This window comes from Aedes albopictus, chromosome 3 (genome assembly GCF_035046485.1).
Source record: "Aedes albopictus strain Foshan chromosome 3, AalbF5, whole genome shotgun sequence".
Taxonomy (NCBI): Eukaryota; Metazoa; Arthropoda; class Insecta; order Diptera; family Culicidae; genus Aedes; species Aedes albopictus.
This window is the reverse complement of record NC_085138.1, coordinates 258,337,875-258,350,652: the sequence shown is the minus strand read 5'-3', so window position 1 is coordinate 258,350,652 and position 12,778 is coordinate 258,337,875. Positions and strand designations below refer to the sequence as shown.

Genomic DNA, 12,778 nt, shown 5'->3' with positions numbered 1-12,778 from the left:
TGTACAAAGCATCCTCTTGGCAGGATTCCATCAGGGATTTCCATTACTTAGGGATTCTTTGGCGAAACTTGTGCAGAGATTTCGTATAAGATTTCTTCCAAAGTATTCTTCAGGAATTCATCTACGGGTTCCATTAGCAAATTCTTCCAGGTATTTATCCAGGTCCAGGAGAATTTCTCCTGGAATTCGATGAGAAATACCTTAAATGATTCTTTGCGGAATTCCTTGAATTATTATTCCAGAAATGCTGCGATTGATTCTCTCAGCCATTCATTAGAAAACTCATGAATTGCATCGGGAATTTCTCCTACAATTTCACAGGATTTTTTTGGGATTCTTTGGAAAATTTTCCTATAGAATAAGAGAGTTCTATAGAGAATAATTATTCTTAAGATTTGTTCAGAAATTCGTCCAAGAGTTTATTTGCGAACCTCTCCAGGTACAGTCGGAACCCGCTCGTTGAGCAACTACCTCCACCCAACTAACGAATTCGATTCGTTGGTTGGGCCAAATGACAGCAGCAAAAAAATTCTTGAGGGGCGTGCGCATTGTTCGTTTTGGTACCGCTTAGATTAAGAATAAAAAGTAAAAATATTTTAAATTTTTCAATTTGTGTCCATTTGCAACATTATTGGAACGTTTTGCAAGAGATCTATATCTTGCGAGAATTAATTATCTTCACATATTTATACATAGTTGGTGAAAATGGAGATGTTTATGAATTCACCAGGATCAAAATGCAAGCACACAACGCTTTCACAGGTATACCTATAGACAAAGTCAAGATTTCCGCAGACGCGGAAAGTGGTGTAAGTCATCATCGTAAGCAAATGACTAACACATGAACCTCCAGATAAGCAATACTTTTCTGGCGTTCGATTTGAATAGGTCGTATGTTTGCTGTAATTCCTATGTAGATTCGGCCTATTCAAATCGAACGCCAGTTTTGTTTATTGCTGCAGTCCATTGACAATGTTTTCTGACATGTTTTTCGGGTATGACTTTTTTTTAATCACTGCGCAACAAGTTGGTCGACAATGCTTTGCATTTGTTTTTATGTTTTGATTGTATTTACATGTTGAAAATTATTAATCGATTATCAATTATTTTTCAATCATATTGGCCAAGATTTAGAAAAACTCAAAACGGATTTGCTAACCCCTCGGAAGAGTAACATTGGTTGTCATTTTCAGTTTGACATTGAAATTTGACATCCAGGTGCTTTTTAGTTGGCTGACAACCCAACTAACGGAGCCCCAACTAAAAAGTCACCCAACTATTAAACCCCCAACCAGCGGGTCATGACTGTATTCCACCCACCGATATTTTTTCAACTATTTTTCGCAGAAGTTCTACAGCAATTACTTGTTTTTTTAGTGACTTATAGGGGAGTACCTCCAGAGATCTCCTATGTAAAGTCATCCACGTATTTTTTCGGCTTATCCATTTAAAAATCATTAGAAATGTCTACATGAATTGTTCATGAAATTCATCCAGATACTTTATTATGAAATTCACCCAATGGTTTAATCAGGATTTTCTTAAAATATTCTGGATAATATTTTGGTAGTTTTCGAAATATATCTCCAAGGAAACCTAAAAAACCTTCTTAAGAGTGTCATTGTAAATGTTACCAGAGAGTCTTGCAGAAATCCGTCCAGAGATTCCTTCGGCAGTTTTTACAAGTTTACCAACAAGAATTTGTTGAAGTATTTTCAGATATTCTTTCCAGTTTTTTTTTTAAATCTTTGGAGAATTTTCCCAGGGATTCAAGGGATTCGTTGCAGAATTGCTCCAGTGATTCCTTGAGGAGCTGATTCATGAATTCTATCGGGAATTTCCCGAGGAACCTCATTGTGATTTTTCCAGATATTCTCTGAGGAATTCCTCCATATAGCCTAAGGAATTTGCCAAAGGATTCGTTGAAGATTTTTTCAGAGATTCCTCCATGAATTTATCCAAGAATTCAATCGAATACTTCTCCATTTAATAATCGAAAGTTTCTGTTGGGATTGCTTTGGGAATTTCTGCTGGAATAACTTTCAGGGGCATACCACCAAAGAATTCTTGAGGAATTCATCCAGACAGTCTTTGGGATCTTAAATTATTCAAGGAATTCTTGAGGGATCCTCCTTACCGAATTTCTCCTGAGACGCCATAGAGAATTCCTACAGAGATTCCATCAAGAAACTCTTTGAGCTATTTCTCCAGGGATTCCTAGTGGAATTTTGTGAGACATTTGTTGGAGAATGCTGTCAGTGATTTTTTCAGGAGTTCATCCATCGATTTCCAATTTATTCCAACCAGAAATTATGTAAGGGCTTCTATGAGAACGTCTTCAAAGAATATTTCTTCCAGGATTCCATCGGGAATTTCTTCAAGAATTTCTTGGGAAATTTATCGATTTTTTTTTTAAAGAATACATCTAGAGAAGCAATCGAGGGTTTCTCCGAATATTTTGAACAAGAATTTCTTCATGAATTCTTTGGAGGATTTCTCCAGCAATTCCTAGGGAACTATTCAAGAAATTTTTCGAGGAATCCCTTCAGGAAACTATTGGAATATTCTAAGTATTCTCCAGGAAACACTTGAAAAAAATCTCCAGAGATTTCATGTTTATTCCTCTAGAAATGGTCTCAGGAGAAAAGTCCTTTGGGAATATCAACGGGGATTCCTAAGGGTATCCAGCTTTCCACGCTCGCCATAATGGCGGATGCTATAAAACAATTTGACAGCATCTGTGCCCCAGCTAACGCAACGACTTATTTCATCCATAGCAACTGTGGTAGCCGCGTGTGATAAGCACAAGAGTGTATAACGAACTAAGTCAAGCATAACTTTTCAATCCGACGTAACTCGAGAATGTAAACAAATCCGGGTTAACTGCTGCATGCATGATTCATAAAGCAAATTGAAGAATCCACATCACTGTTTGATGATTTATTGCTTAATTTGTTTAACTAAGCATATTATTCGAAACGACGTATCTAACTATTTTGATGTTTACAACTTTACTGATAGATACACCGTTTTGATATATGAGAAAACCAAACGACGTATCTAGCCAAAATCAAAAGTAACAGATACACCAAACTGGCACCATACAAAAGCGACGTATCTGGCATGACGTATCTCTAACCAACCCGGTGTATGTGTATTTTTATCAAAATTCATTGTGAAAATGATATGAAATGAGTAGGTTTTGTTTCTTACCTAGTGCGTGCTATATCCCTGGTGATGTTAAGCACGAAAAAACTTATGAAAAGTCTTTTTAAAAAAAACTATTTTAGTGAAAATGGTCGTCAACATTGACCATGAATTTACTCAGATCAGTGAAAAAGTTAGATACGTCGATTTGAAAAATTATGCTTGAAATGTTCGGCTGCTGCACAGCAGAGCGTGGACCGTCTGTCGCCACCGCACGGCTGCATGTATGTAGACGAATGCACTGTATAAATGTGAACGGATAAGACACTCGTCACCACAGCAACCATTGATAAACATCATTCTCTCGTGACAACGGAAAACAGACCAGGCAAAAGATTCATTATCAGATCCAACTTAAATTATTCAGTTTTAAAACAAGTATTTTTCTTCTAGCCTGGACAAATTAACTGGGACGATTCCAACGACGAGAAGGGCCAGAGATGGAAACCGACGGTGAAGGCTAGCGCAAGCACAGACCGTTGATGATGACCTAGGTTGATAGGCTGTGCCGACGAGGGTCATGGCCAGTCAACGAGGTCGATGCTGAAAACCAAACTGTAGGACCGCGAGGGAGGCCGGTGGTGGGAAGCCGGTGGAGGGAGGTCGATAACAGCGGTTACTGCAGAAGGTCTATGGTAGCGAGGGCGAGAAAATCTATCCAGATCGACAGTCCGTGGCCATCAAAGAAGAACGGCTTCGGAGACAAAACGCATGCCAACGACGGCGACTGCCGAAGAAGAGCGGCAATGGGAAGCCGTTGACAGTGGTTTCCGTAGAACATCTATATCGAAGCAACGGCACAACTGTCCGTCCATGTGGAGATGTAGTAACATCCTAGATAGTAACGAAGGCTGGAGACTGTATCCATCCACCAATACCGTTGAGAATCTATGAAACCGTTGTCCTCTCATTCATTTAAGTTTGCGTTTGTCATAAATGGACACATACTTATTTATAAAAGAGGTTTGATATGTCCCAAGATTTGATTGTTGGAATCCAGAACTGCAAGCCCCGAGTAGTGGCAGCAAATTTGCTGGCTGCATGGCGCCAATCAACACTCGTCCGCAAATTAGTGCTTCTCCAAAAGACATCCCGCCATTCTTCAGGGATTTTTCCTGGAATTTCATGGTGGATTCAGGAGTTCCGCAAGAGATTCTTTCACGAATTTCTTCGGGGTATCCTTCAGGAGTTTATTCATGGATTACACCAGTAGTGCCTTCGGAGAATCCTCCGAGAGTTCTGTCAGGAATTTTCTAAAAAAAAATACAACCAATCATTTAGAAATCCGCCCGTTAGGAGTTCCGTCAGAGGTTCTTCCTGGAGATCATTCAAGGATCTCTCCAGAAATTTCGTCAGTAATTCCTTTGAAGAATCTTCAAGGAATTTCTTCGGCGTATTCTCCAGTAATTCCCTCAGGGATTCTTTTAGGAATTTCCTCAGGGATTCTATCCAAAATTCTCACAGGGATTCCTCCTGGAGTTCCCTCAGGGATTCCCCCGAGAATTCCATCCGGGTTTCCCTGGGAATTTCTTCCAAGATTCCCCGTTAGGGGATTTCCTCGGGAATCCCTTCTGGGAGTCCCTTCCGAGATTTGCCCCGGAATTTTTTCGAGGATTTTCCGGCAATTTGTCAAAGGATTGCCCCCGGCAAATTCTTAAAGGATTCCCCCCGGGAATTTATTCCAGGATTCCCCCGGGAATTTATTCCAGGATTCCCCCGGAAATTCCTCCCGGGATTCCCCCCACCACCGGCCTCCCTCACTGACCCCATTTGGCCATCCTCGCTGGCCTACGTTTAGGTTCCCAGCATCGGTCGCGTTGACTAGCCATGACCCTCGTTGGCAAAGCCTATCTAGGGCATCATCAACGGTCTGTGCTTGTGCTAGCCTTCACCGTCGGTTTCCATCTCTGGCCCTCCTCGCCGTTGGAATCGTCCCAGCAGCATCTACGTCATTTTACATTTCATGATTAAATTAAAACTCTTGAACTAAACCCCACAATCATTCAATGATATCGTCCGAAATTTTCTCCGCAAAGCTTCTCAAGGACCCCGTGAAAAGATGCCTTTTGAGCCCAGGCCACCGGCTGCCGTTGGTCACATCAGCAACCTGGGGTTTTAATCGGTGTCCTCACTGGTTTCCGGTGTCTATCCTCGAGGGCTAAGAGAGGCAACAGTAACAAGCGAAATAAGAAGTTAATTTATCCAGGCTAGAAGAAAAATACTTATTTGAAAACTGAATAATTTAAATTAAATATGATAATGAATCTTTTGCCTGGTCTGTTTTCCGTTGACAAGAGAAAATTTTGTTTATCAATGGTTGCTATGGGTGAAATAAGTCGTTGCGTTAGCTGGGGCACAGATATTGTCAAATTGTTTTATAGCATCCGCCATTATGGCGAGCGTGGAAAGCTGGATTGCTTTGAAACCTCCCCTCGTGCATACTTTCTAGGATTACTTTAGAAACGTTTCCCCAAGGGTTCTTTCGCAAATTCTCCTAAAATTTCCTCTGCAAATTTCTGCTTAGACCATAACGAAACTGCCTGAGAGTTTCATTCAAGTATCCCGGCCCGGATTTTTTGTTTTTTTTTTACTGGAACTTTTTTAGATTCGCTTTAGGAATTTTCTAAAGATTTCTAGAATTTCTTTGTGTTTTTCTCTAAGAAATCCTCAAAACAAATCCGAAATCATCGCCCAGATCAATATAAAAATCCCAGAATGTATTATTTTGAGGGTTCATTTGGAGATTCTGAATCAATTTTCGATTCCTTGAAAAAAATGTCTGATGGCATTCCTCAAAAGATTCCACAAATAATTCTTGCAGAGATTCTTGAAACAATCACTGAAATAATCTTTGCAGGCATTATTGAGGCACTTTTGAGAAAATTTTATTCTGTACTTCGAAAATACAGCGAGATATTTCTTAAACTTGACAGTTCTCCTAAGGAAATAATCATCGAACTGTCAAGTTTCAGTGAAAATTAATTTTATTTCTCCAATTGAAACAGACCCTTAGTAACATGCAGTAAAGGTTTGATGAGCGAACAATTTTAAAGAAAATCCAGATGCTGCTCTCATTGGCAATCGGCGTTCGCTCAATCTATGTAGCTGCGTGTAAACTCATATCTCTGGTTCCTTCCATATGCGATGATTTTATATGCAAGAGGTTGTCCCTAATTACTGGGTTTTATGGCACTGCGCATAATTTGAATGTTCATGTAAAGAGTTTTTTGGCAGTTTTAACTTAAAATCATATACTGCCCAAGTAACATTTTGCTGACCAATTACACTTGTAGAGGCTTTGAGAATCGTCATATAACCTTATTCCTTTTAATTTGGTTTTATGATGGTTCTAAGATCCTCTTCTAGTCTATTTGACTAAAAATGTTACTTGGGTCAGTAACAGTGTCGAAAAAAATCAGCACAATGATGTTCAACTTGTGCGAAAACGGCGAAAACGAACACAAATGAACAAACACAGTTACCAATAGACACGAGGCCGAGAATGGACATGACAAAGAAGAGACGAGACAGAAAGCGGCGTCTTGTGGTGTCATCCACTGTAGTTGAAGTTCAGTTCAGCTGAACTTCAGCTCGATGAATTCGAATATGAATATTTCAATTTGGTATTGATTTATTATGGTTTTAGGCATGCAAATACCGATATGTTACCTAAATTAACTGCATTATAGTTACTTTTAGTGAGTGATGCAAAACAAATGCATTTTTTGCTTCTAAATCGTACTCAATTAAAACGAATCAGTTGAAATTGGAAATACTGACTTTGAGTATCAGTAGGTGGTTGAAGTTCAGCAGACAGCAGTCAAAAGAATTTCGAATGCATACATTTCTGAGAATGCCGCTCGGGTTGTCAATGTTGGGAATTAGTAATGTGTGCATTCGAGCACCCCTCGTTAAGAAGACAACATCTATGTTCATGGATGCACCATAATCATGTTAAGTGTTGTCGAGCAATGTTATTGTTTATATTAAAAATGTAAATATTGAATAAATTAGTCGTTCGTGATCGTCAAACCGTACGCAAGCGTTTTACTTTTACTCCGGTCCGGAAAGCTTTGCTACTCGTCCCGCTGTTGTGTAGTTCCGCTGTGTGATAGCTCCAACAGGCTATGGGTCCAGGTATGGACGAGAAAGCGAAAGTCGCCGCGTTTGACGGGTCCGGATTCCATAACTGGAAGTTCCGGATGGAGACCGTCCTCGACATGTACGGGCTACTGGATTGTGTCTACCGGGAGATCGGTGAAATTGACGAGTTGCGTGAGATGGCCGACGATTCCGCGCAAGTGAAAACGGAGAAGAAAACGCAAATGGTGGCGCGAAGAGCCGCAGAGAAAAAGTGTAAAGCGATTATTGTTTCGGCCATCGCGGATAATCAGCTGGAGCTTGTGAAAGACTGCGCGAATCCGAAACAAATTTGGGACACGCTAAAGGCGGTGTTCGAGCGTTGTGGTGTCGCCGGCCAGTTATTTATTCGAAAACAGCTCCTCCGGTTAAAATTTGAAGAGGGGGCTGATAGTGATTTGCCGCAACACTTGTTAAAGTTTGATCGTTTGATTCGCGAGTTGAAGGAGAGTGGTGCGGCAGTGGAAGAGGCTGATGCAATTTGCCATTTGTTGCTGACAATGCCTGCGTCGTTCGATTCGGTAGTGACGGCCATCGAGACGCTTCCCGGTGGTGTTACACTGGCGTTTGTCAAGAAGCGGTTGCTCGATGTGAACCTGAAGAAAAATATGTTGGCCCCTGCGGCCGAAAATGAGCGAGAAAGTGAGGGTGTTGCCATGATGAGCAGGCATGTGTGGAGAACGTTGAAGTGCTTTCGGTGCGGCAAAATTGGACATAAACAAGCCGACTGTCGTGTGCGTTTGCCGATGAATCCGAGTGAGTACGAAGTTGTGAAACGACGAAACAATAAATCTGACATGGTGATTGAAGAAAAACGTACCTCGGATCGTGCGGACGTTTGCTTCATGGCGTCGCAGGAAGAAAAAGAAGAGCTGGTGAAAATGCAGTGGTTCCTAGACTCTGGTGCGACGGACCACATGGTGAACGATCCCAGTTTGTTTAAAGTGATGCGACGATTGGAGCAGCCGGTGCCAGTGCTTGTGGCGAACGGCGAGAAGATAATGGCGGAATTCTGTGGCGATGTAGTGTTGCTTGCTGACGTCGGCGGAAAGATGAAGAGATGTGAAGCGAAGGAAGTGTTGTACCTCCCCGGATTACGGAGCAATTTGTTTTCGGTGAATCGTGTGGCGAGATCCGGGTTGCAGGTCCACTTTGCCGGCGACAGAGTGAAAATTGTAAAGAGAGAAGAAGTAGTGGCTGTCGGGCACCATACAGGAAAGCTGTACGAGTTGGATGTTTGGTGTGAACGCAGGCGACCTGATGCGGAGAACCCGAAGATGGCGCTGAACGGGAAGAATGTGATGAAGTCGCGAGAATTAGAAGAAAATGTGTGCGAGAGAACTGTTGTTGTATTAGTTTGATGATTTTGTTTAATTGGAGCCTAAATTTGGCGATCTGACCTAGATGTTTTAAATGTTGACGATGATTTGGACTATTGATGATAGGATCTGTGACATTTGTTTGTAAAGTTACTCGGGTTGTCGACCTGAGAGGGGGTGTTGGGAATTAGTAATGTGTGCATTCGAGCACCCCTCGTTAAGAAGACAACATCTATGTTCATGGATGCACCATAATCATGTTAAGTGTTGTCGAGCAATGTTATTGTTTATATTAAAAATGTAAATATTGAATAAATTAGTCGTTCGTGATCGTCAAACCGTACGCAAGCGTTTTACTTTTACTCCGGTCCGGAAAGCTTTGCTACTCGTCCCGCTGTTGTGTAGTTCCGCTGTGTGATAGCTCCAACAGTCAAGACGACTATCAAAACAAAAACAAATCAACGACGCTGGAGCCGCTGGGCGTCGGTTTAGACGACCGTAATTTGACAATTGCCGTCACTGGTCAGTAACATATTTAGCGTTATGAAACAAAAAAATATTTTTCTTAATAAAAAAAATCCTTGCATATTGAAAATGAAATTTTGAAATGAAATGAAAATATTTTATGATATAAGACCGAAAATATGGATGAAAATAATTAAAATTATCATTTTTCATGTGTAATTACAGTGCAGTGCCCTTTTTAGGGCCCTATTTGTATCCATCGTGGTACGCTTATGAGCCCTCTTATAAAATGACGATGCTATTCCCCTCCAGTCCTTTTTCCCATTCCATCCTTCATTCCCTCTTCCTCTTCCTCATGTATATGATGAACAGGATCGGGTTCGTGCCGATGGCACAAATTCTCCAAATGGAGAAGAACGTGCCTCTGGAGCCGACCTACTGATGCTTGATACCACGGTCAGAACCACACTCATGCTGTGTACAACATGCGAACTTTATTCAACGTGTTATACAAAATACAATCGCCTTAGGCAAAAAATGCTCATTTTTTTCTAAATTACAAGCAATTGCCGTAAAATGATTCAACCCGCTCTACTTGGTACCAATCAGGTGACTTCTTTGATTTTCATGTAGGCTCAGTGTACCAGTTGTGGCTATAAGTAACTCAAATTCGCCATAGTTGATTTTCAACCATCGTTAAAGTAAATCAACAAGAAAAAAATTTTGAACAAAAGATCACGTTCACAAAAGATGATTGCACTCATTCAAACTTCATGGTCTGCGCAAATTATGATAGAAATAAATAATTTTCCTTAAAATTTCGGCAATGGTTCCTATTATTGGCACACGCCGTAATAAATACTAAAAGTAGTTTTGTCTCCATTTCTATATTTTTCTGTAAAGTATGAAAACAAATCAATCATCAATCAGACGACATTCGTCGGCCTTCTTCTTATTTGTGTGGAAATAATTTTCCTTAGGAGTATGATAACTGGTACAGGCAACTTATACAGGGTGTTAGGTTCATGAGTGCAAACTTTTTAAAGGGTGATAGAGGACCATAAATGGTGAAAAAAATTTATCTACGCATATGGTCAAATCTCAACCGTTACGTAGTTATTAAACTTTCCATGTTTTTGTTTATTATTGCCTTAACTGGCTGTAACTTTAAAATGGTCAAACTAATCGCAGTTTTTTTTACCCTTATTCGAAAGATTATTTAAGAAAGAATTTTCTATCAAATGGCATCTTTGAATCGATTGGTTTAGTTAAATAACTAAGTTTTCTAGAGCAAAATAGCTAAAACCAGTGCGTTTTAATTTGTTTTTGTCAATTATTTTTAAAAAATGCGTAATAATTTAAAATTCTTTCTTAGGCAAAGTTGTGGCCCTTGTTCCATTCTGCAATTCGTTCTTTGAAGTCAAACTTCTAGCTCTTATGGTTTTCTTGCAATTTTGAATTAAATGTGCGGCACAGAGCGCAAAAAAGTGCTTACCATGACAATTGCAAATTTATGATCTGAAATGAGATGTTTAAATCGAAATTGCAAGAAAACGATAAGAGATAGAAGTTTGATGTCAAAGAACGAATTGTAGAGTGGAACAGGGGCCACAACTTTGCCTAAAAAAGAATTTTAAATTATTACGCATTTTTTAAAGATAATTGACAAAAACAAATTAAAACACACTACTTTTGAGCTATTTCCTCTAGAAAACTTTGTTATTTAACTAAACCAATCGGTTCAAAGATGCCATTTGATAGAAAATTCAGTAATCTTTCGAATAAGGGTAAAAAAAACTGCGATAAGTTTGACCGTTTTCAAGTTATAGCCAGTTAAGGCAATAAGAGTCAGAAACATGGGAAGTTCAATAGCTACGTAACTATTGAGATTTGACCATATGCGTAGAACATTTTTTTCACCATTTATTGCTTTTTTTGCACCGTATTCGACCCCCTGCAGAAATGTTTTGTCACAATATGGCCAGTAGTACACAGGGTCAAATATTTGACAAGGAAAGAACTCAAGAAACAACATCAGTTTGACACTAATGAAAATTCGATCGAGTCAAACAAGATGTTTGAGCATTGGTTTCTTTTTGGACAAATATTTGACCCTGTGTACTAGCAGCTTATGTTCCCACCAGTTTTAGCATACATTGGTTCGTTTCGCTGCTAGAACTTTTAAGCGTCGGTTACACTTTTTGGGTGGTGCATGGAATAATCGGTTCGTTTACTTGCTACTTTCTTTGGTGTTTGACGTGTGAACAAATATTTTAGACGATTGAACATTTGCACGGTAATCTAAAAACAAAGCAAGATGCAATATAGTCCTCTATCACCCTTTAAAAAGTTTGCACTCAGGAGCCTAACACCCTGTATATCATAGACGATGACATCCCGAATCAGGTCTGCAGTTTATGCAAGAAGGTGTTGATCTTTTAATCGACTTCTCTTCAACATGAGACAGCCTCGATTAGAGCTTGGTTGTGGACTTACACTGAGAAGGTTCGAGTAGGATCACCGTTTAATTTTTTTTTTTTTTTAACAATTATTGTGCATTAGGGTAATTTTTTACCCAAACCGTGCTCTACGTCAGTAAGCTGTTCCAAACGTGATGCACTAGGAAGGTTAACCCGAGGTATCATCCAATCATAAAGATGAAGGTCTTTATATTCGGTTAGTCATAATTTCATAATTTTTCAGCCTTGTTTGCACTGTATTTTTTACCGAATCCAAAAACTTTGAGTCCTGGTAAACCTGTGTGTAAATCGATGGACCTTTACAGAGATATCGTTCGAATATTTGAGAACATGTAGCTGATAAACTTCTGAGTTATCGACTGATGGATCGATGGATTCTCGGCAAACATTTTCCAAGATTGTCTCTACATTCAAGTATAACGCCAGAAACATACCACTTCGCCGGCTTCGTTCGAGCAAACCTTCGTTGACGCATCATACGTACAATACCCGCTGAAGTCTTCGTCGAAAGAGGCCCTTCCGATGTACTTCACACTGGTGTCCAGTTCCGGTAGCTCTCCGAATTTCGCCGACTTGACCCAGAGCAGCAGTCCATGGGCGCTCTCCTTGCACACATGCTCCAAACTTCGGTCCGTGTGATCCACATCGAATGACTTCACCGTGAGGCTCATCAACGGAGAACTGTTATCACATATTTCCGACAGGAAGCTCTGGAGAAAATCGATTCATTATCAGATCACCCTCCTCCGGTTGACTCATCTATAGCTAGCCTCGAACGAACCTTCACGTTAACTTCCTGTTGACTCCCTTCGAAAACACTGGCCTGCCCCAAAGCACATCCCAATATCACCAGCAGCACTACCGAAACTACCGAACACGGTCGAGATTTGAAATCCATAGTTGGTTCTTTCACCAGCAAAGAACGCCCCGGATGGCTCTAGTCGCGGTTAAACACTGAGCAAAGGTGTGTAAAATCGAACATCGCAACTTGCGGATCGATTGCGGAGCTCTTCTGATATTCGGAGCTGATAAGCTGATATCGCTATAGCGTAACATCGCACCGGGGGCCGCCCTCGTCAACGTGTGTTGCGTTGCGAGTCTCCTTCCGAATGAAGGGATCCCACATTTGATTAAAACCGCACGGGGACGCATTCGACGTCAGCGCTC

General features: G+C 40.5%; 1 protein-coding gene across 1 annotated transcript in view; it reads right to left on the bottom strand.

The window, feature by feature from the left end:
- The window catches only part of LOC109424463 (enolase-binding protein), a 19,896-nt gene extending 7,118 nt beyond the window's left edge, over nt 1-12,778 (bottom strand). Inside the window, exons 1-2 of the mRNA XM_062860378.1 lie at nt 12,393-12,778; nt 12,046-12,321 (exon numbers count right to left, since the gene is read on the bottom strand). Of these exons, the coding sequence (XP_062716362.1) occupies nt 12,046-12,321; nt 12,393-12,509 (393 nt within the window). The 5' untranslated portion in view covers nt 12,510-12,778. The remainder of the gene's footprint in view (nt 1-12,045; nt 12,322-12,392) is intronic.